General features: G+C 34.7%; 1 protein-coding gene across 6 annotated transcripts in view; it reads left to right on the top strand.

Annotated features, from left to right (window-relative positions):
• The window catches only part of Mapmodulin (acidic leucine-rich nuclear phosphoprotein 32 mapmodulin), a 48860-nt gene that overhangs the window by 13793 nt on the left and 12733 nt on the right, over positions 1-22334 (top strand). Inside the window, exons 1-8 of one of the 6 annotated variants that reach the window (XM_073956105.1) lie at positions 7374-7752; positions 8697-8864; positions 8929-9089; positions 19970-20133; positions 20211-20423; positions 20508-20584; positions 21436-21840; positions 21921-22018. In XM_073956105.1, the coding sequence (XP_073812206.1) occupies positions 9042-9089; positions 19970-20133; positions 20211-20423; positions 20508-20584; positions 21436-21840; positions 21921-22018 (1005 nt within the window). In that variant the 5' untranslated portion in view covers positions 7374-7752; positions 8697-8864; positions 8929-9041. Of the gene's footprint in view, positions 1-7315; positions 7847-8696; positions 8865-8928; positions 9090-19914; positions 20134-20210; positions 20424-20507; positions 20585-21435; positions 21841-21920; positions 22019-22334 lie in introns of those variants that run through there. The other 5 variants (XM_073956106.1, XM_073956108.1, XM_073956109.1 and 2 more) reach the window with 5 other exon arrangements.

The following is a 22334-nucleotide window of genomic DNA, read 5'->3' as shown; positions in this document are numbered from 1 at the left end:
GACCCTCCAAATCTTCGGAATTTTCCTTTTATACCGCAGGGCATTTCCACCATTTTCCTCCAATTTTCCAATAATTTGCCAAAAACAAAAACCATTATACCGAAATGGCTACTTTTTGCATAGTTGATTGATAAGGTAACTCCCGACTGAACATACCCCTCCGATTTTTTTGTGTTGACATGGCAACACTTCCTTCTTCTCTACTTTAGTCTTTTTTGAGGATCGCATGATGTGCGGACACATCAAATTTCTTAAAAAAAAAATTTGTTGCGGCAGAATCAACCACCCATTTTAATTAATAAAATGAACTACGTTGGTGAGTGTTGCATTGATCCTTCGTTTGGATCATGCTTCCTGATATAATAAACTGTACTAGGTTGGATACCGCCGACAACAGGGTAAAAATTGCCTACCCACGCAACAACACAACGTCGAAAATCGAACGACGCAGAGTGAAAATTGGTATTAACTAAGCAACGACGCAACTTCGAAAACAACGCAAACTGAAACGACGCAAAGCGAGGTCTTAGTGTATTGTAAATTGTTTAAGCTCATACTACTGTTATTTTTGCATTGCTTTTCTTTTTGTCTACGCTACACTTGAATCTACTTTTAAAGCCGACCCCAACATACGTTGGCGTTGAATAGAAAATGTGATTTTTTACGAATGGAAATGGAGCATGGCACAATCATACAAGGTACCCGCATCAGCCCAGCTGATGTATTGCAAGCTGTCAAAAAAGATGTTGTAATTGAAAACATAAAAATAAAAAAAAAATTAAGTAAAAAGTTGTGAGTTTTTAATGTATTTTTGTAATAATGCGTTTACTAATACCTGCCTAATAAAATTTTGTTGCAAAAATTATGTGAATCGCTTTATTTTTGGAAAACATTTTTAACATTTCACAGTACTGTAGTGCGATTCTCTAACACATTTTTGGAGTTACCGACAAAAATCGATAAAATTAAATTGCTTATAATTTCGGTAATTAACGGTAAGCTAGCGATCAATAGAAAGTAGTCGCAAAGTTCTACCGATAGCAAAAGTGTTGTCAACTTTTATTTGAACATTTCATTCATAATTTTGCGTTTAAATGTTACCGATTTTTGTCGGTAACTCAAAAAATGAGTTAGAGAATCGCACTACTGAGCTGGTTTTTGTTGTAGTTGTTGGCTGATGCATCTACCTGTAATTGTGCCATGAAATGCATGGTAGAACAACAAAAGGTAACATCAATACACAGCTGACTGAACTGGGTTGTAACGTTAGTGTCAAATTCCATACGACATTTTATATATTTATTTCTATTTCGATGTACATTGCGGATATATATTTTTTGAGGAAAAAATATATCATTCCGAAAAAAACTATTTCCCAGAAAGACTTCTTCATATCAATGATATGTAACGTTTGTTAATATGTGAGGTATTTTCTTGAATTTGAAAAAATTAAAGACCTAATAAACATATGCTTCTTTGATATCAAAAACAAAAGATTGAACCAGCTTCTCCTTTTTCAATGAATTTCCAGCTACCCCAAACATTTTTGCAAGAATTCTACTTTCTTCGAGAAATTATGCATTTAGTGGAATGATGTGGAAACGTCCAAATTGAAAATGTAACGAATTTTTATTCATGTTTTCCAAAATATTCAATCAAATGTGAAATTTTTTTTCAAATTCAAATAATTTATAGAGATTTCCTTATTTTGTTTACATAGACTTTTGACACTAGCTTTACAAACAAAAACAAATTTCTATGTGGTTGTTGTTGAGTTGTATTTGTTGTAGTATTTACTTTACCTTATATATGTTCTACCATGCATGAAATGGAGGAATGTGAAAATCCGTTTCGCTTTTTTCGATCTATAGATCCATATGGCAAAGCCATTCTCGATCTATAGATCCTTCCAGCTTTTATCCAACAAAGTTGCCAGGTTTCACAATCTTTCGTTATTGTGAATTAATCATTGTAGCATCTGGCAAAGTTGTGTGTTATTCTGAATTGAGTAAATCTTTAATTAAATGACATTAGGTCTGTTCGATAACTTCGCAAGTTAAAAGTACTTGGAAGTTCTTGCAAGTACTTGCAATTACTTCCTATTTCTCGTTTACTGAACAATTTTGTTATCGAACAGAATTTTGTAAAAGTTTGTACAAATTCGTACAAACTTTTGGCTTATCGAACAGACCTATTACTAGGCCTTCACACAAGACAATTTGTCTTAAAATACAACCCTGATTTACTAACATATAGGGGTAAAAAATGATTGACATTTTTGTAAAAATAAGTGAGATAATAATTGAAATATATTAAAAACATAGCGCAAACCTCAAATAAGCCCTCATAAAGAAGGTTAACCCGCCAAAAAGGTCTAATGCAAACGCCGTTTTAGAGATTTATGTGCTAAATCCGCCAGGGGCTTAATTCTGTTTCTATGAAAATTGGAAATGAAATCCTTTATAAAGGATAAAACTGTCAAATGAAAAAAATTATGAAGGAAATATTTTTCATTTCAGTTTCATGTCAAAATATCAGCGAAAATAATTTTTTTGTGGCCCGGGACCAAATCCGGTTATATATAAACGTACTATAACACGTTTTTTGAGTTACCGACAAATTAGTCGTGTAAAAAGTTTCTTAGTCCATATTTACATTAGGCAATTTTCCTTGCGGCAATTGTCAGTTTGTAGGTGAGAGAGGGTGTTGGGAGGCAAAAGGTTACCATATGCCTCACCTCCCTCTCCTTCAAACTGAAAATTGCCTAATATAAAATGGACTAACAATGTGTGGCAACAAACCATGGCACAATTACGCAGGTATTCGATCGCACCAGCTGATCGAATATGAAAAGTCAAATCCCTTTATAAAAAAATTATTTTTGTTGTAATTTCCCCAAAAACATAAAGAAAGTTTTGACACAACATATTCAAAATTTTACGATGTCACTACCTGGGTAATTTTGCCATGTAACAAACCATGGCGCAATAATAAAAGTAGCTTTGTTCCTTTATTTTTTTATGATAAAAGTGGTAAACGAGAAAACTGTCAAAATTGTTCTCTGATGACTAGTTTTACCAAAAAGTAAAGAAACGGAAAATTGAAGATCTGGTAACAATGTCAAAAAGAAAAAGTTCAAATTATTTCACTGTTTTCAATTTTGTTGTTTACTAGGCGTTTACACTAGACAGTTTGTCTTCAAATACAACTCTGATTTACTAACACATACATACATTTGTCGTTTGTCTCACAGCTGTCCATCATTTTTTCACAGACAGTCGGGTTAACAAATTTTTGACATTTTTGTGAAAAGGAAGTGAGATGATAATTCAAATGCGTTGGAAACAAAAGAACATGAACAAAAACAAAATATGTGAATGGAAGACAAAAAGAAATCGACGATTTTCATTCATAATTTTAGAACTCAACTGTCCTGTCATGTGTAAACGCAGGGTTAGCGTTCGTTTTTTAGTGTAACCCTGCGTTTACACGTGACAGGACAGTTGAGTTCATGTTTTGATTGTGAAAAACCCAAAACTTGCCTGTGTGACAAGATCTATTTAACAGGTCACGTAAGTAGCACAACAACAACTCGCTTTTGGCCGAAAATTCTTCAATATGTCAAAATGTTTGTTTACGTTTTCATACAATTTATTCACAATAACAAAATATTTGACAGATTGAAACCAATCAGCTGGCCGTTTTACGCCACCTTATAATTTCATCATGCTGTGTGACGTAGGCGTCCAGACAACTGCAAAAACAGTTGTAAAAGCTGTGTTTCTTTACTTACCTGAGGTTACTATTTTTACCATTTGTTACCATTTTTAACCTGCAAAGCGTTCCTTAACCCCGAAAAGTGGCAAAACTGGAAGCAATTTTTAAGAGATTGAGAGCGAGAATGGCTTTCTCTTCTACCAGAGGCTACCTGACAAATTTCTGCAGGTAAAAAATGGCAGAACTGATTTTTCGACTTTTGTTTGACGATTATTTCACAATGAAGAAGGAAAAGGGCGAAAAACAGAAGAAAAAGTCGAACGCTGACAAAACTAAATTAAAAACTGTGAAATAAAAGACGAAAATTGATTTTTTTATGTTTCTTTTTGACATTGCTGCCAGATCCACCATTTTTCCGTTCCTTTACTTTTCTGGTAAAAATGTTCATGAGAGAGCAATCTTGAGAGATTTTGACACTTTTCTCTTTTACCACTCTTACCATTAAAAAAGTAAAGGAACTAAGCTAAAATTATGAATGAAAATCGTCGATTTCTTTTTTGTGTTCCGTTCATATCATGGTGGAATAAGAAGGTGTAGCGCCAAAAACAGTTGATCATCATACTAGTTGTCAAAATGCATTATTGTAAATAAAATCTCATACAAAATGTAAACAAGCAATTCACAGCAATGTATTATTGTGACCATGATGAAATAATAAGGTGGCGTAAAACGACCAGCTGATTGGTTTCAATCTGTCAAATTTTTTGTTATTGTGAATAAATTGTATGAAAACGTAAACAAACATTTTGACATATTGAAGAATTTTCCGCCAAAAATGAGTTGTTGTTGTGCTACTTACGTGACCTGTTAAATAGATCTTGATTGTGACCAAATTTGAAGTTTGGTTTGATTTGATGTACACCATGGTACAAATATACAGGTAGCCGCATCGGTAATTGTTGGTAACATAAGATGTCAAAATTTGACATCAATACAATGCAATTGACACATTATGTTACCATCAGCTGGCTTGATGATGCTACCTGTATTATTGTACCATGATGTACACCTTCTTAGTCGGCTTTCACACAGTGTACTTTCGTCACGGAGACGACGTCATTTCTTGCTTTCCGTTTTCGCTTCATTCGTATTTTTTTGTAAGCAGGGTTGCATTTTTGCGGGATTTTTGTACCAATCGTACATCTTAACCTAAGCGTACTATTCATGTACCGAATGTACAAAAATGTTTTAATGAAATATGTTGAAATAGATATTACAAAATATGTGTATAGATTGATTCTGATGAAAAACATCATTGCAGGTAAGAAAGATAATAAATGAGTACAATAAAATAAGTATAATGTGTATGAATTCACATCAATAGTACTTTTTCGTACGTTTTCTTCCTATCTTTGCCACAACATTTTCCCACCCTGACAACATCTACGAATGAATATCAAAACGGAATCTGCGAAATGGTGTCGTCAAAACGACACTGTGTGAAAGCCGACTTATTCCACCATGCCAGAGCCTCCTAAAGGAGAACGCAGGCGGATTTGCAAAGAGGCTCTGGCATTGCTTTATAATATGACATTTGGGGAAGCAAGCAAAGCAAGCGACGATTGATTCTGTTCTGACCTTTACTGTGAACTGCTTGTTTACCTTCTGTACGTGATTTTATTCACAATAATGCATTTTGACAACTAGCTGCTGTTTTCCCGTTGTTTCCCATGGTCTTGTATAAACGCCTAGTCTTATGCCAGACTATGAACATTTTCATTAACATGAATATGAGTTTATTGGTAAGAGGTGTGAAGGGGGTGAAACTCTGTTCACAAGGTTCTGTAATCTGAAATTATTCTTTGTGTTTAAATTAGTAACTCTCAAACCAACGCAAAGCAATGAAAATATCAAAATTTTCATATGATTTCATATATGTGTGTAGACGCCAATGAAAATTTGGAAGAAAATGGCAAAGCGTTTTCAATGAAAATTTTCATTGTCTGGCATAAGACCTAGTAAAGCCTGTTAATACCTCTGTTCCTTTACGTGCAAGAATGTTCAAGTTTTACAACTTTTTACTTAAAAAGCGTTCATTTACTTCAGACACCAACAATTCATATGAGCGCAGTTTGCAACTTTTACTACTTTTGCCGGTTTTACCATTTTCAGAAGTAAAGGAACAGACCAATCCAGCAAAAAGTTTGCATCCGTGGATGCAGTTTAATCAGTACAAGTGTACAGTACAATTGCCGTTGGAGTACATCTTTTCCTATGAATTCACTTATGAATTTTACAAGAGAGCGCGCAGCTAGGATGCACTCCATTTTGCTTCCGCAGCACACAGCTAGGATGCACTCCATTTTCGATCCAAATCACGGCTTAAGATGCAGTGCTTTGGATTGAATTTATATTCATTCTTCGGATTGCGAAATATCCCAACATAAATAAAATGCATTTATTATTTGTGTAAAAGAAGAACTCAAAGAACTTTATTATATTTATTTTAAAGAAACACAAATTTAAAAAAAGTTTCCATTAAATTCATTCACATTTGAGCTAACTTCCTCCGTTCTCAATTTAATCCAAGCGCATCTGATTTTGCTTCATCGTCCAAAAGGTTTTTTATGTAGCCTTCCCATCACTAGTTCAGCTTTCGACAGGGACTCCAACTCCGCTCCATTAAAAATTTCTGTCTCGTGAATTACCGCAAAAATTTTCGCAACTTAAGTTTTTATTTCTTTATTTTATAACAAATTCTCCGAAATGTATACACTCTTGTTTGTCTTTTGAAGAAATGTGTAGGGATCAACCAACTGTTTTTTTTTTCTGTAGCGATCTCTACAGCAACTGCTTATAAAATGTATCGAACGGAGTGCATTTTTCATAACTCAGTTGGACTACATCGAAAGATGTTGGGAAATCATAACTCCAATTGCACAACTTCCAAAATTTTTTGCTGGGAAGTGATACTAGAGCTCTGTTCCAGAACTAAGAAGTTTTTACAATTTTTACCACTTTTACACATTTTGCGTTTATACAAAGATGTAAATATTATAAGATAGGAAAAGTCAATTGTTAAAATAAACTGTAGGTGGAGTTAACCTCTGTTGCTACGATATCATAACAACATTCTGTTAAACGAAAACTGTTACTCATTGGAATATTGACAAGAAAAACATTAAAACTCAAGTTTGACGGCATTCGCTTTTGATTTTTTCATTGAATAAACAATAAAAAAAAAGAAAAGAAACAAATTTTAGCCACAAAACACAACGTTTATGTTTTCTGTGCGGATAAATGGGAATCAAAAGCGATTGACATTGCTGTTATCAATTCCAGTAAGTTATGTAGCCATCTGAAACCAAAATGTGGAACTATTAGCATATGTTTTTGGAAAATGCATTTCTTTTAGTCTTTACTTCTCTACGTTTTTGATTTATATGAAAATCGTTTACGACTTTTACAACTTTTACCACTTTATAAAGTACGGGAACAGGCCATAGTTGTCGTAATGCATTATTGTGAATAAAAGTCACAGTAATGCGTTATTGTGAACAAATTTTGACGTTTAGTATGGCTCAATTATTGTTATTGATTGATGTAACACCTTCTTATTCCGCCATGCAAAACAGATGGTATTCTCTGCTAAAAATTAACGGCGTCATATACTTTTGCAATATAAAAGACAACAACAAAAGTAACAAAACTGGCGCTCGAATGCCGTAGAATTGAAACAAAAAAGATAACAAAATGAAACGACGAATGGGGGAGACATTGTGAAATTGAACTACGTCGAAACCTTTGAAATCGGAACAATTTGAAGTCAAAAGAAAAAGACCGACACAACGACAAAACATAGCGTTAATTTATTTGTGTGTGGTGTTACAAAAGTAGTCGTCGAAGGGTTTTATTTGAAAGAAATTTTTTATTGAACTCAAATAATCTGAAATCTCCCTAAAAGGAACATTTTACAGCTCCGAAAAGGGTAGCAATAAAGTTGAAAATCCAGCGCATTTCCAGAGATCAAGGGCTGTAAGTATTAAAATAAAAAACCCAAAAGCAGGCAGCAATGCAAAAATGTTGGTGAAGGAAAAAATTAGAAGAAAACTAAAACTGCAATGAACAGGTATTTGGTTGGTGGTTTTTGGTGGCTGGCGGCGAAAAGAGGAAGAAATAAGTGCCGAAATTAATTAAAAATTCATAATTTTTATTTTATCAGATAAAAACGTTAACGAAACATCTTGTTAAAGAAAAACATGTGTGTGTCCGTGTTTTTGTAGTTGTTGTCGCAAATTGAATTTTAATATTTTCTTGGATTTGGCGATATGTGAGTGATGCGTTCGTTATTTAGTTTATGTGACAATAATTAAGAAATCGCAAAAGAGAAAAAAACAAAGAAAATCTTCATACATTTCTTTGCAATATATTGTTGGCATGCACAGGCACAATCAGACATTGAACTTGGCCGGGGAGGCTGGAAGAAAAAACATTCATTTTCACTTTGAAAATTAAATTCTCAAAATATATTTTGCTGAGCCGACTTGCCAAATCGATCAAATATGAAATATTGTACTAGCAACCACTACTGGATCCCGTAGCAGATCTGCAATAGACACACATACGCACATGTACTAAACGATGCCTGCCCTGCTGCATTCTACTGCATTAGGAACGGTGTACAACTGAATCACACAACTCACACTTATCTCTAGGCTAAGTGGGTCTTCTTTGGTTGTCAATGCAACACCACGCATTCCCTGAGAGACAGTAGATCTCAAAGCGAAAATGGGGTTGGGGAGTTATTTGACTTGAATAAGCCAACCAGCCAGCCAGCCTTCCTTTAAATACACGCATTTTTTTATGCTTCTTCTAGTTATTATTCGCCCAATACCACCGCCCGCCGCCACATATCACAAAAAAAAGCAACACAGTAGCAGAATTTTCATACGTTTACATTTGCTTGCTTTCAATTCCAGCCAAATAGAACATAAACACACACTCACGCAGCAAAGAGGTAGAAAATATCTCCAGCTTTTCTTGTTTTAGTTTTTTTTGGTTTGGTGTTGGTTTGTTAGCAGCAGCAACAGCATACCGACAAGAAGAGACGAAATTGGTCAAGTTTTTTTATTGGGTGTCTTTTTGCGGTAAGTTTTCCTTTAATTAGAATGTTTAATATATTTAGTAACTAAATAATTTAATATTTTCCAGTAAGCATTTGCTTTTTTCGCTGGTGATCAAACATCCACAAAACCAACCTCCAGCACATCTTCCCATCGTCATCAATTACAAACCAGCCGCCAAACAACAAAACACAAATTACAATGGAAAAGAGAATAGATTTGGAGAGACGTGCTCGTAAAGCTAATCAAGTAAGTGTCCCAACTATAAACTATTATTTATGTTATACTTATGTGTACAAATGTTGTGTTATCCTTTTTCCGATTATCTGATAACCCCCCATTATCACCACCCATTTTGTGGTTGTGAAATAAATATTCAATAGGAAATTATGGATAAGAAAGATACATTTGCCACATTGTTTCTTTATTATTGTGGTTAGTATTGTTGCTAATCGCCTATTTTGTATATGATCTTTTGAGGTTATGTTAAGTATTTCTTGTTAGTCAAAACAATCGCTTAACAATATCTACTATCATAACAAAACAGACACATAATTGTTGAAAAGACGGCCCTGATCGAAGATTCCTACTAGTCAATCCGGTGCATAGAAACGGCCGTCGTGGGATTGATCTACTACCTACCATAGGTTTTATTGATGCCCTATATTGATTTTTGGGAAAAGTTAGAAGTGTCAAAATTTTCAGTATGTATAGCGGGTATGCTAATCGCTGCACAACAGTACAACAGTATAATTCTCCTCTTTGTGAACGTTTCCAAATCGTAGTTTTTAAAATCAATCAATGAGATAAGGATATGTAGATATTTCTAAGCCAGAAAATATTTGTCTATAATCGAAAATCATAAATTCTCAACATAGGTCGTCCTTGTGGATGAGATTTTGCACATGTGCTGCCAGTGTTCAAATCTTCCCATGACTAAAATTCTTAAACTCTGGAGGTGGCATCGAAAATATGTATTCTATTCAAGCTTATTAGAATGCCTTAAAAACATAATGAAACTTTAGTAGGTATTTTGACTAAAAATTATGAAAAAGTCTTTACATATAGCACTCCTGCATGTTCACAGTCTCTATTTATTAAAGAAAAAACACACAATTCTTTAACTTACGAAACCACTAAAAATGCTTCTAAACATGTCAGACCTGTAAAAATATTATAGCTATAGAAGGACTTCTATCTGCAGATTTCTTTGACACATAATAAAAAGCATATCTTGTACCATTTGCTTTCAGAATGTATTCAATCTATAAAAACCCTACACACTGTTTTTCCATATAGAATAACTATACACACTTTAAATATCTATTCCCAAAAATCGTGGAAAAATAACAATACACTTGATACCTACTTACCTATCTACTATTTACCTGGACCATTATCTTTGGCCGAATCGTGCTCGAGAATACGCAAAAGAAGTTTTTCCTTTATTTCAAAACACAAACGGGGCGTGTCGAAAAATACGTATGCACACATGTTCCCACAAACATCCCCCTATGGACAAGGGAGACTTCTCTTGTATCAATGACTCTGTCCTACTTTTTTCGCCAAGTCCGAATGGCTTGTCTTAAGACGGCACTTGTAAATAAGTTTTACATGATTAGAATACTTAGGAAATCTAGCCTTCATTAGGCCGAGGATGATTTTTTTTTTTTTTTACGCCATTGAAAGTGTGATGGATGTTGTTTTTTGGCTTGGAATATAATCCGGGAACTTAGTGTCCAAGGCGTAAGTGCTTACCGATATGATATCCAAAAACAGGCTTCAATTTTTCTCTTTTGAGAAATCAATTAAAAATCGACTTTCGATTTTTTTCGCCGCCCCAAAGTCTTGTACCAGGGTATGAAAATTGCCATGAACTTGTTTTGATTTTGTGGACAAGAAGTTAGGAAGGGGGCTCCTTCCCTTCACCTCCGCTTTCTCCTAAAAGTTAAAATTTTCATGTGATATTTTCAAAGTCTGATCAAAGAGCTATCATTGGTAGGAAAATCGAAAACCGATTATGAAAAATGGATTTTTCGATTTTTTCCATAACCAAGCACGCTCCAAAAAAATAAGAAATATACTGAAGTAACATTTTCACTAAAAGCCACGTACGCCTATTGTGCTATACCATGTAGTACATCTGCCTCCTGCCCAGAGAACCTCTGATAATTAAAGAAAATTTAAATGTCATTCTAAGGGCGCTCTTTTAACCCAAAATGAAGATATTGCGTCCAGAGGACCCTAATTCCTAATCGACGAAGTGGAATATGGTCAATATATAGAAATCATATTTTATCTTTAAAAATACCTAGTTCGTCCCGATTATGAATTCAAGAAGGTTCTATGCTAATTAATGTACATATGTTCAAGAGTAAAATTCTTACATCCTTTGAGATGGCCACCTAATGCAACTCACTTGTCCCACAGGTTTTTGAACATTTTGTCTGGTTAGACAGGACATTATGGGGAACAAAGTAACATCGTAAGTTTCTCTTAATAGCCGGCCTTTGACCGGGGATTTAAGACTTTCTCCTATGGACAGGAGCCAATCTCGGGAACTTGAACAACATTTTCTTTTAAATTAAAAATGTTCTCTAAGTAGCAAGCCTTTCAACAAGGGAATTTTCGGGACTTCACGAGTCCCATATCTCGGGAAGTATACATTTCCCCAACAAAAGTTATACAGCCTTGGAATCAGCATAAAAAGCACTATCTGTGGTAACAATTTCATATTTTTTCGAATACTGTCGGTAAAGGAAAGATGTGCCCATTGTGGTGGTCATCGTTAGGTAGGACATGAAGTAATAAACAATTTTTCTAAACCAAATTTTCTGCACTCACAAAAATGCCATATCATAGTTGGACCACTTATACCCGACCCTCCTACATATATCCAAGCCTGTGTTACCGTCTACCTGTAATATGCCGATGTTGTCGCATGTTAGGTACTTCTTGGGTTTTAGTCAAAACTTCTAAACTAATAAAGTTTCAAGACAATCCGAGAAGTGTCTTTAAACTAGATTTAAATGTAAAAGTGCTGATCTTATGTAGTGAAAGCAAGTGCTATGGGCAAGAAATATTCCGATATAGTCCCTCTTCTTATGTGTTTTGTGTGGGAAAAAGATAAATATGTGCAAAGGTTGGCCAATGCCACTCAATCCCTTTATGTGACCGTTTTAGTTGGTCACCGTAAGAATTCTTAGAGTCCATGAAAAAATAGAAAATAACTGAAATTCTGTGGTGGGAGGTACTCGAAGTAGTTGACCGTTCTAGGTTTGGAAGAAATATTACGATGTACAATGTTTAGACCTAATGGGTTACACCCTTCGAAAGTTACCTCGGGCACCTGCCCGAAAGACAAACGACAACGAATATAGTTATATCGACTCCAAGTTGTCTGGAAGGAATTTGGTTTTAACAACTGTGGGGTCCAACGCCAGTATTTCGATGAGACACATTGTCCATCATAAACTACTACTTCTTCCCATATTTTTGTTGGAATATGACTACAGCCAATTATTACTTTTTAAGCCACAGAAATGAACTGGTAAAATTTTCTCGTCGATTGGTAATTACGCAGTAATTACGGCCTTTAAGGCAACTTCGTAAAAAATCACCTTTGGCCCCAACAAATTACTTTGGAAACTTTGAGGTCCCAGTGGCACGTGACAAGCAATTCCAATTGTGCTCAAACGTTGGCAGTCTTAAAACTTAACTTTTTAGGAGGATGATTTTCCCTTTGAGTTAATGATACACATTGGTCGGCTGTAAAAACATAAGAAATGTATCTATGTAGATCGAACGACTCCAAATTGCCTGAAGCGGACTTGGTCTTTACATTTATGGGATCTAAAAGCATTATTTCGATAAGACGCATTGTCCATCGTGAGCTACAATATTTTACCCTTATTTTTTGTACAATATGGACTCTACGCCAAAAGAACCGCTACAGTTTTGAGGCAAAGGATGAAGCAAACAAATTTCGATACCTTATTCATAAGTGAAGTGCTTCCCCCTAGAAGCATCCTGCATCAAACAACAAATGACAGTCAACCAGATCTGGGATATAAAGCCGGAGGAACGAAATACCTCATCCCCTTTTTACGAAATAGTTTTTTAACCAGTCTTTCAAATTCCCGACCACAGGAAGACTGTTGTTATAATCGAAAATTATGGATTTTGGCTGGTGTTCTGGTTGTTTTCGGCGGGCCTTTGACTGCCCAGTGGCCAGGTATTAGGCAACTGTGATGATTTGGTTGGTTGCTTAGGCTTTTCACATGACTATTCGGGTTTGAAGATTTTTACTGTTACACCAGTAACAAAACGATGCCAAGATGGCGTCATTCCACACGTAACAGGCTATTTGCGATTGAGTTTGGCATATTTGGTATACTTGATTTTAATTGGCACATACCATATCTGAGAGTTATGTCATATGTTTTCAAAACCCACAATATTAAATTGTAGACCCTATAGGTAGCTACTTGGCTCAATCATAATGAAGTAATCTAGTCTGCAGAAGAATCTAAAGAGCAATGTAAGACTTAATATCCGAAAAAAATGTGGGAACAAAGTGAATTTTTTTTTGTTATGATGTTCAATGAAGGATAACTTAAAAATGTGTTGTGTTTGGGTACTGCCGGTACGCATGTCCAGCACCACGGTGGATCAAACAATTTACAATTATTCCTATTAAGGCAAATATTTTCTGTTCTTTGCTTCATGATGCAGCTAGGAATTAAATAATATACAAAGCCAGACCATTACGTTGACCTTCTCAGGGGTCATGTAATGATTTTGGAGCTTAATGGTCGACAGATATTTTTCCTAAAACTACTAATTATTACTTTCCTAATGTAGATTTCCGACAAATAAGTTACGAAAATATTCCAAGAAGAAGTAATACAAATAAACTAAACTGTCCAATGAGTATGACCATTTTTGATGTTTTAAATCATATTTTTATTAGAGTGAAGACATCTATCTGCCTGCGTCATTAAAATATAGCAACTTAACCGTTTTGCCATAATGAATGACGCGGCGTATATGTACTGTCAATTTGTAGGGAACTGTAATTGACATTTTCAAAGATGTGATGAACCTAAACCTTGCTTTCCAAAGATAGGCATTCTATTATCGATTTATCTCAAATTCAATTGTGGGTAACAAATAGATCGTTGCATTCTGCATTGTTATGTGGAAGAAAGTGTGTGTGGTGATAAGTGGAGGGGTTGACCACACATCGGCAGATAATCGCCGCGCAAACACAAATTAAAGACGTCAATTATCTTTTAGAAACAATGTGGAATTGAATATACACGCGTTACTTATCTACCACAATTTTAAAAAACACCAAATTTGTCGTAAGCAAATCATTGCAGATAAGAAAGCACAATTGACTCCCTCCTTTCCCCCTCATTAACACGTTTTTAATAAACATGATGAAAATTTGGATCTGAAAGTTATGAAAAGTTTGTAGCAACAAAAAGTTTGCAGCAATTCAATGTGATTGACCACCAGTGCAGTTCAACCACTTTCATTTTTGCATAATTAATACACTCCCCCCTCCCTCCATTAATCGCATCACAACAATGCATATAAAAAGGGAGAGAAAAAAAACAAAAGTTGTTGCTATTGCAGAGGGCCATCGCATCTCAAAACATTTTGTAAACAATTCAGTATTTTTTACATTACATGGTAAATATTGTTTTGCTATTTCTTTCGCGTGGATGCCATGAAACATTTTCTTTCGTTTTCTCATTTGTTTCTATTCTCTCTGGCGAGTGTACTCTGCAAAAAAGTCAATTTTCTCATGTTTCATTATCATTTTGTTCACCACACAGAACAGAAGGAACAACCACTTTGCTATCCCTACCCCCTTCTCTATCCGTTCAACGTTTCGGTTGCCAGCCAGCCAGCACCAACCAACCGACCATCTTCAATACGTTCGTAGATTACATCATATTTCTTTTGGCTTTTTTCAATATGAACTCTTTAGAAATTTTGCTGAAATTTTTCTGCTTTTAACACATAAATTTGTGATTTTTCTCACATTTCATTGTAAGAAATTCATTCATACACATTTTTTTAGTATTTCTTTTCAACATTTGTTGCATATTTTCAATTTCGAGTTTGCTATTGGAAAAGTTTTCATTTGTTGGTGGGTGCAATAAAAAGTTCTTTGCTCTTTGTGTTTTTTTTTCTTTCGTTTTTCACGCGTTCACACCAAGACAACACAACTCGCAATATGGCGGCTGTTATATGAACGCTTGCTGAAATGCGACTAGTTTCATCTTTGTTTCGCACTTTCGGTTTATAGTCCGCATATGCAGAAATGAGTGAGCAACAAGGTGTTTTTTCTGTTTTGTTGTTGTCGATTCTTGTTGTCATTCTGATTCGCAGTTGTTTCTCTGGGAATGTTTCACTGTGCGATGTTCCACACAAATGTATTTCATCTTCATATTGTTTCAATGACATGTTAATTCCTCTTCGTTTCGTTTGGCTTGATTTGTATTTATCTGCTATAGGTACGATGTTCGTTCTTGTTGCTCAGAAATTAATAATGCAACCTTTTTGCCAACCCTTTTTTGTTGTCGTTGTGGCAGGATGGATTGTCAAATGTATCCTATAATGTAACTTATAGCTCATTTAGACTAGCCATAAATCCTCGACTGGATTTAATAAATCCAGTACAAATCTCATTGCATTTAGATATACATTTTGGAGGATTTAAATGGCAGTCAGCTGATTTTTGTTCATAGCACAATTACCAAGGTAGATGCATCAGCCCATCTGATCGAATTTGAAACGTCAAAAGAATTTTTTGTAAATTGAATTTGTCTCAAAAAACATACAGTGTACCACAAATGTCTTCGTACTCCTTGTAACAAAATATTTATTAGTGATAATCAGTAGTTTGCGAAATAGTTTTACAAAATATTTAACTGTATTTGTCCTTTTTATACATTTCTTTTATCTTTTTAAAAAGAACTGGCGAATTTTGCGAATTAGTGCAAAAGTTATTAACGAAATACTAAAAAATGTGCCCTTATTGATCCCACAAAAGTCTTCGTACTTTTCAGAATTGATTTGATTTTGTTAAAATTTCCGCATATTAAAGACTCTTTTATAACGATTCCTGTTAAAATACAATAAGAGGGAGATGTGCGAATACATTCCTGGCCTGCTGCGCGAAATCTGTCATAAGATTCGTCAACAAATGTTCAAAATACATGGGAAATGTTTGTCGTACTTTGATGATCAAGTTAATCTTCAAGAATAAAGATTCCGCTCAGTGAGTTGGCTCTGCTAATCTCAAAGAAGTCTAGTCTGTCAAATCCCTGATATGCCGCGTTCAAAAACGAAGTTGCATTTTAAAGAAGCCCAAAATTATATGTACTATGTCTTTAGATTATTAAAAATTTGATCATATTTTTCATATGACCACTAAAGATCCATTTATTTTTTGTCGGATACAAGGAAACACCCCTATAAATCGCATTGTTCCAACATTATTGATGTAACTGTACAAAATTCGGTCATAGACGCTATTCGAAAATATAGAAAAGACACCAACCATCCTTTTGTAAATGGTGTAAAAAGTAAATTAAACCAAGAGATTACACGTTTATGACTTTCACATTTGGGAGGGACTTCATATACTTCCTTGAAGTTAAGTACTCAATTTTGCGCTCATTTGTGGATTGAAAGTGTGAATAAATGACAATAAAACCTGATTAACTTAAAATAACAAATTTAGTCGATAGGCATGTTTTAATATTATAGTGATATTGAGCCATACCGCAGTTGGTGGTGTTTACCAATTGGAATGAATAGGTGGATTCACCCAAAATCTATGATAAATTTATATTATTGAGATAAATTTATATCCCCATTGAGAAATATTTGGATGGCTTTAGACACAACTACAAAAATAAACTGAGTAATTGAAGTAAATGACCTCTAATATTAGGTCACATCTGATGTTTATTACTTTAAAACGCCAAATACAGGAGAATGGTGTTAACTCCGCCAAATGATTGAGAAATTTGCTTGCGAAAAGTGTCTAAATTCAAGATAAGATTTAGGATTCTCATTCAATCTAAAAATGGGTCAATATAAGATCTCTCTACGTTGAAGACACAATCAAAACCTCCAAAATATTGAGTTTGTAGGAAACACGTCGCGACAAATCAGTGACATCAATTTAAAAACATTTTAGTGCCCGTTTTGATAAATTCTGTTAGGAGTACGAAGACTTTTGTGGTGTCGAAATATGAAACTTTTTGGTTTTGGCGTAATAACTTCTTTATGGTTCATTAAAATTCACTCTTCTTTCGAAATTTCATTCAAGAACTGTGGTAGCGAACAGCCGCACACTATTACAATTTACATTTTTGCTTTATCATAGTATTTTTACATCAATTAAGGAAAATGCTATAGGAGTACGAAGACATTTGTGGGACACTGTATGTATGTACGTCAAATTACAAATTTATTGTTTAATACCAAAAATGTTAGCACATTATGCTACTAATGCTAACCAAAGAGCAAATAAAGAATTATTTTATCGCAGTTTGCCCATCTAAAATAAATAAACGAATTATTTTATCGTTTGGACATCGTAAATATTAGTCTTAGTTGATTAAAATCAACTTTGTACATCAAAACAATTTTAATTTTTCCGCCTTGTTTACAAATTTTTACATTTTAAATTATTTTTAGTGTAGCAATTCACCGATGCATCTACCTTGTTTCTTGTGCCAGCTTGCAACTTTTTGTATTTTCTAGCAACATGTTGCAAAGAACAGAGTTGTATACGAGGATTTATGCCAGATTTAAAACAAATCCACTCAATAGGAGGATTTATTTTTGTATGGGAAATCGGGTAGATTTTGCCTGGATTTAGCAAATAAAACCTGATAATGTGCCAAATCCGGCTAATGAAGTCATATCTAAATGGGCTCTTATAGTACATTTACATCTACTAAATCGAGTGAATTTCAACTGTCAATTACTTTGAGTATACGTCAAATGAAAAATCATCTGAAATCAAATGGATTTCATGTGACGTTTAAGCAGTGACAGATGAAATCGGGAGAATTTCGTAAATGTAAACGTGCTCTGACAATGCGTTTATATACCCAGATTTAATAAAAACACTGGGTTTTACATGCCAATTCCATTGTATATGTACAATAAATCCTCATAAAAAAGCTTAACACAAAAAAGCTATAATATAAACAGGCTATAGTCTGTTTATACCCTCAGCATTTATACTAACGAGGGTATATACACTTTCATACGGGCAAAATGCGCCTCATCGAAATAATGGTTGTAGACCCCAAGTATGTTTGGACGAAATGTGTTTCAGACAATTTGGAGTCGATTGAGCAATGTCCGTCCGTCTGTCTGTCTGGCTGGCTGGAGCGCACGATAACTCTTGAACGCATGAACCGATTCGGTTCAAATTTTGGCTTTCGTAATATTTTGCCCAAACTTAGTTTAAGTTTGAAGGAGGGCTATATCGGTCCACTCCTTCCGGTACCTCCCCCACAAAAGTTCGAAAATGTTCGGAAAATTTTTGCGCACGATAACTCTTGAAGGGTGTAACCGATTTGGTCCTTACTTTGCCCATCGTAAAGTGTGTACCAGGCTTAGAAAAGGTTTCAATATGGACTCAATCGGTCCACTCCTTCTGGTACCTCCCACACAAAATTTCGGAAAAGTTCAGTTTAGGGCCATCTCTCGAATCGCCTTGATTTTTGTTTTAGCAACTTGTATTCACTGCCCCCCATACGACGGTACAAGTTTCCTTAGGGCAAGTCCATACTTCCCGAGAAAATAGCCTGAAAGTTGCAAAATAACCCCTTTGACACCGTGTGTAGTGGTTGGATCTGCCGATTCGATCCAAAATTTGGCCTTCATCATATTTTGTCCAAACTTAGTTTAAGTTCGAAGATAAGCCATATCGGTTCACTCCTTCAGGTACCTCCCCACAAAAGTTCCAAAATGTTCGGAAAAATTGTGCCCACAATAACTCTTGAAGGGAAGGGCCGATTTGGTCCATACTTTATCCATCCTAACATACTTTAACCATCCAGATATAGATCAGGTTTGGATATGGACTATATTTGCCCATTCTTTCGGGTACGTCCCACACAAAATTTCGGATAAGTTCACTTTAAGACCTGGTCTTGACTAACTTTAATTTCTGTTCAGGCAACATGCAATCGCTGTCTCAATTCCAACGGTAAAAGTTTTTTCTGTGGCAAGTCCATACTTCTTGGGAAAACAGCCCGAAAGTTGTAAAAAAACCCCTATGGCACCATATGTAGTAGTTGGAGAGCACAATAACTCTCGAACTGATAGACCGATTTAGTCCAAAATTTGGCATTTGTCATATTTTGTCCAAACTTAGTTTAACTTCTAAAATGGCCCATATCGGTCCACTCCTTAGGATACCTCCCCCACAAAAGTTCAACATTTGTGTCCAAGTGTAGTTTAGGGTCTATTCGGAGATCCTTTGGAAATTTATACCGATGATGTACAGCCATATTATGTTTTCCGTGGATAAGTCCATGCTTCCTGGCATACTGGTCCAACAAGTGTACAATAACATACTGAAATGACTAGTGGGCGCGATATCTATCGAAAAAATATGACTCTCAAAACAAGATCCACTTCCGTAATACACTATGTCGGTCCATTCCCTCCTCCGCAAAACTTTTGAACTTTAATCCTAATCCACATTTTTGTTGGCAAGTTCAAATGCCCAAAAAGTGCCACAAAATTCTGAAAAGACCCTAAATACATTCGATCTGTCCATAGATAAAAGTTCCAATTCACATAGCCTGAGGCAAAGCCCACTTATACTTTTTTACTTGTTTTAATTTATGATACATTTAGTTGCATTTTCGAGGATACGGAAGACAGCCAATTTTACCACCGCCACATACATATGTAATATCTTCAGTTCAGAGATTGAGCCACAGACATTTAGTGTGCAGGGCGGAAATGCTTACCACACCACGGTGGTGTTGAAACAATATTTAATTTCAATTATATAAAGCTGTTATGCTTTTAGCTTATTTCATAACCACAACCAAATTTCCTCTTACTTTCAGATTACAGATTTAAATTTGGACAACTGCCGGAGTACAAGTATCGTTGGCCTTACAGATGAATATACGGCATTGGAATCATTAAGTTTAATTAATGTTGGCCTAACAACCTTAAAAGGTTTTCCAAAATTGCCCAATTTAAAGAAATTGGAATTATCAGATAACAGGTAAGTTGTTGCTACAGAATATTTGATAAGAAGGACACTATACTTTATACCTCTCCATTTGTTTTTTTTTTTTTCAGAATATCAAATGGCCTCAATTATTTGTGTACTAGCCCCAAATTGCATTACTTAAATTTGTCTGGTAACAAAATCAAAGATTTAGAAGCCTTAAAACCATTGGAAGAATTCAAACATCTAACCGTTTTGGATCTATTCAATAATGAGGCAACACAAATTGAAAATTATCGCGAGAAAATCTTTGAAATGTTGCCTTCATTAAAGTTTTTGGATGGGTAAGTTTAACATTTTCGTCGCAGTATAGCTTTTCAAGAAAAACAAAATGGATTTTTATGTATATATTGTTGATTTATTTACAGTTTTGATCGCCATGATGTAGAAGCTCCTTCAGAGGGTGATGACGATGAGGAAAATGGAAATTATTCTGAAGAAGAAGGTAAGATTTGCTTTCAAAAGATATGTTTTACTATAAATGTTGAATCAACGACAGCTGATTCAACAGATAGCAATGTTTGGTAATACAGTAAAACGCGAAAGAAGCCGCTTGAAGGTGCCGAGAGTTTAATATGGACTACATCAGAATCGCGATAACTAGTATTCGTATATGTCGAAATCCTAAATACAGTGGAATGCCTATTATATGTTCGAGGGGTCAGTCTTTTTTACGAATTATCGGGGCTTTCGATTTAACGGAAATCGGTCCCTGAAGCCGAAAGCATGCTACAAACTCCAGAGGTTTTCGATTTATCGGCCATTGGTTTAAGAATAAGCGGAATTCTATCATAGGTATTTTAAATGTCAAATAATTTGTCCACATAAAATGTCAGGATAACTCAATATATAAAAAGGTTTAATGACCCTCGTCCCAACAATAAATAAAAAGTAAATGGACCCATTTATATGGCATCTTGTATAGTTCAACAAAAAACTTAATTTCTTAGATAGTTTTTTAAAAAATCCAAAGCAATGCAACAATACTTCAGCTTTAAAATGGCAAGTGGTATGTACTTACCTTTATGATGTGATTCCAATACTTTTTTCAAGATCTCCCAAAACGGGTTTCTGTTAGAATACAGTATATTTGTATATGGCGATTCTCACGGGTTAATATCAATATTTCCAATATAGATCTCACAAATTGACAATTATACTGTGATTCTCACCTTATTTATTGTTTGTGTTTATATTCATCATCTACATTGGTACACAACACACACCCCATAACCTCGAAATCGTTCATACATATATTACATTTGTCCAACAACATCACCGCCAACTCTATTTCAGATAAACAAAATGCATTTAGTCTAAATGGATTAGAAATTGATTTGGATGAATTAGAAGAATTTGAGAAACGTATTAAAGCTAAAAGGGAAGCTATGAAAAAACAAGAGGAAAATACAAAACCAACAACAAATGACAATAATACAACGACAACTGAAACCACCAACAATATGGGGACCAATAACTCTACTACTAATAATGAAACAACGACAGAAGTCGATGAACTTGATGAATATCTAAAAACATTGCAGCTAAAGGAAAAGATGGAAGAGGAACAGAAATTGCAGCAGCAATCTGTTTTATCATCTTCTTCTAATAGTCACACAGATGATGGTTCTTCTCCCATGAAATTTGCACTTTTATTGTATTGGTTTTTAGCAATTTTAAATTTGGCCAGTGCTGCCTTTTGTAAGCATTATTCCAAATTGTCTATAACAATTGAAAATTAATCGGTTACATTTTTTTCTTTTTTTTTGTTTGTTTTTCAGATTCTGAAAACGATGATGATGAAGATGACGACAATGATGAGGACGGTTCAGATGGTAGTGAATCAAGTGCGAGTACAGGAGATGTTTCGTTATCAGAGGTAAGTTGTTGAGGGGGATATTTTTTCAATCTCCAATGATGTTAATTTGTTTTCATTTTTCATTTCATTTTAATATAAATGTCAATACATAGGGAATTCAAATCTAAATTTGTTATTAAATAACTAAATAATAAATATATTTAATAATAGAGTTTTTAAACTCATTTATTTATGAGACACACTTCACCTCTCACTTCACGCCTCAAGCATTTTGTTTACCCAATTTACTCCTATTTTTTCGAATTTCTTGGGGCTAAGATTCACTAGACTATAAAATATTCGAAAAATAAGCGTAAATGGGGTGAACAAAATGTTT

The sequence above is a fragment of the Musca autumnalis genome, unplaced genomic scaffold (assembly GCF_047663935.1).
Source record: "Musca autumnalis isolate F117 unplaced genomic scaffold, ASM4766393v1 scaffold_5, whole genome shotgun sequence".
NCBI lineage: Eukaryota > Metazoa > Arthropoda > Insecta > Diptera > Muscidae > Musca > Musca autumnalis.
Note: the sequence above shows the minus strand (reverse complement) of the source record. Positions and strands in the feature narration are given on the sequence as shown.